The sequence below is a fragment of the Sturnira hondurensis genome, unplaced genomic scaffold (assembly GCF_014824575.4).
Source record: "Sturnira hondurensis isolate 20B ecotype Veracruz unplaced genomic scaffold, ASM1482457v3 Scaffold0002532, whole genome shotgun sequence".
NCBI classification, from domain to species: domain Eukaryota; kingdom Metazoa; phylum Chordata; class Mammalia; order Chiroptera; family Phyllostomidae; genus Sturnira; species Sturnira hondurensis.
This window is the reverse complement of record NW_028075163.1, coordinates 462,274-464,013: the sequence shown is the minus strand read 5'-3', so window position 1 is coordinate 464,013 and position 1,740 is coordinate 462,274. Positions and strand designations below refer to the sequence as shown.

At 39.5% G+C, this 1,740-nt stretch overlaps 1 protein-coding gene across 1 annotated transcript; it reads right to left on the bottom strand.

Annotated features, from left to right (window-relative positions):
* Positions 1 to 248: 248 nt before the first annotated feature.
* Positions 249 to 1,196, bottom strand: LOC118982907 (olfactory receptor 52E4-like). Its single transcript, XM_037040054.1, has one exon. It carries the CDS (start codon positions 1,194 to 1,196, stop codon positions 249 to 251), a length of 948 nt encoding a protein of 315 aa, XP_036895949.1.
* Between the last annotated feature and the right edge of the window lie 544 nt (positions 1,197 to 1,740).

The window sequence follows — 1,740 nt, the reverse complement described above, 5'->3', positions numbered from 1 at the left end:
GGAAAAATGATATTGAAATGATCTTATCTTTATTAAGTATGTAAATACACTAGAACTTTATGATGATTAATTTATAATTTCATTTACAGACATTCAGATAGGTTAAATTGTATATAACTTTAACTTACACAGATAATAAGTAAAGAACAGATTCTAGTCCCTAGGTTTACTGATCCTAGACTCCAAGAAATTTATATCGAAGAGTTATTGACGGAGGGGGATAAGTACAAAAGTAAAGGCCAGAATTCTCAGTTGATTTTGGTCATGAATAATTGTAGAACATATGCTCGAATCTGTTTGGTCCTTACTCCATAGATAATAGGGTTCAGCATAGGGGGCACCAACAAGTACACGTTGGCCAGCAGGATGTGGATGTGGCGTGGTATATGCTTACTAAAACGGTGGGTGAGGAAGGAGAAAAGAGCAGGGATGTAGAAAATGAGAATGACAGAAATATGGGACCCACAAGTGCTGAGAGTCTTCAACCTGGCATCTTTAGAAGGGAGATTGAACACAGTGCGGAGGATCTGTACGTAGGATAAGGAAATGCATGCCACATCAGTCCCGACAATTAAGATAATGACTGCCAAACTATAAAGACTATTGATGGAAATGTCACCACAAGCCAATTTCACCACAGCCATATGCTCACAATAGGTATGGGGGACAATATTAGTCCGGCAATATGGCCACCTTCTTACCAGAAAGGGATGTGGTGTCATTAGCACTAACCCACGCACGAGTGCCACGGTGCCAACCCGAGCCACCACAGAATTTGTTAGAATGGATGAGTGTCTCAGAGGATTGCAGATCGCCACATACCGATCAAGTGCCATAGCCACAAGGAGCCCCGACTCCACCCCAGAAAAAGCATGGATGAAGAACATCTGAGTGAGGCAAGCATGGAAGTTGATTTCATGATAATCGAACCAGAATACACCCAACATCTTGGGAAGCGTGGAGGTTGACAAGATGAGATCTGTGGTGGCCAACATGGAAAGAAAATAAAACATGGGTTCATGAAGAGCAGTCTCAGTTTTGATGATAAAAAGGGTGAGTATGTTCCCTATGAGTGCAAAAACATACATTGAGCAGAAAGGAATAGATATCCAAACATGCATGTCTTCTAGGCCAGGTATGCCCACCAGGATGAAGGTACTGGGATTGGTGAAGGCAGTGGCGTTAAAGTCAAGCATGGTGATTCTGGCTACTTGAAGACATACACTTGCTCTTTTTCTCTCCTCTGTCCATGGAGTGGCCAAAGGTTCATATACCCTGATAAATATACAATATAGAATTAGAATAAAATACAACCAAGCAAGTCTATTCAAAGTTTAATTGCCCTTGGTGATCTTCTCTGAAATTAGAAGTATTTCATTCTTCATTGCCAGATATTAATCTCATTAAGAACAAGTTGGAGAAGAGAATATCTTCTCTAACTACTAACTGCTTTGCCTTAGGCTCAGAACCTTCTAAGTATTCAGCCTGATACTAAGTGTTCTCTCTATGTCTGTGAAAGCCAAGCTAAGTGAAAGTCCTGAAAAATCACACAGGTTTTTCACATCCTAATAAGAAAATGGGGGGAAAATCCCTCTACTATACCCTCTAAAATAATTATAAGCTTTGGACCTTTTTCATGAGATATATTGTAAATAAATGATATTCAAAAAGTGTGCCAAAAGAATTTTTGAAACATGAAATACCTGACTGTTTAGTTAGGTGAACTGACTTCTTTTCTCT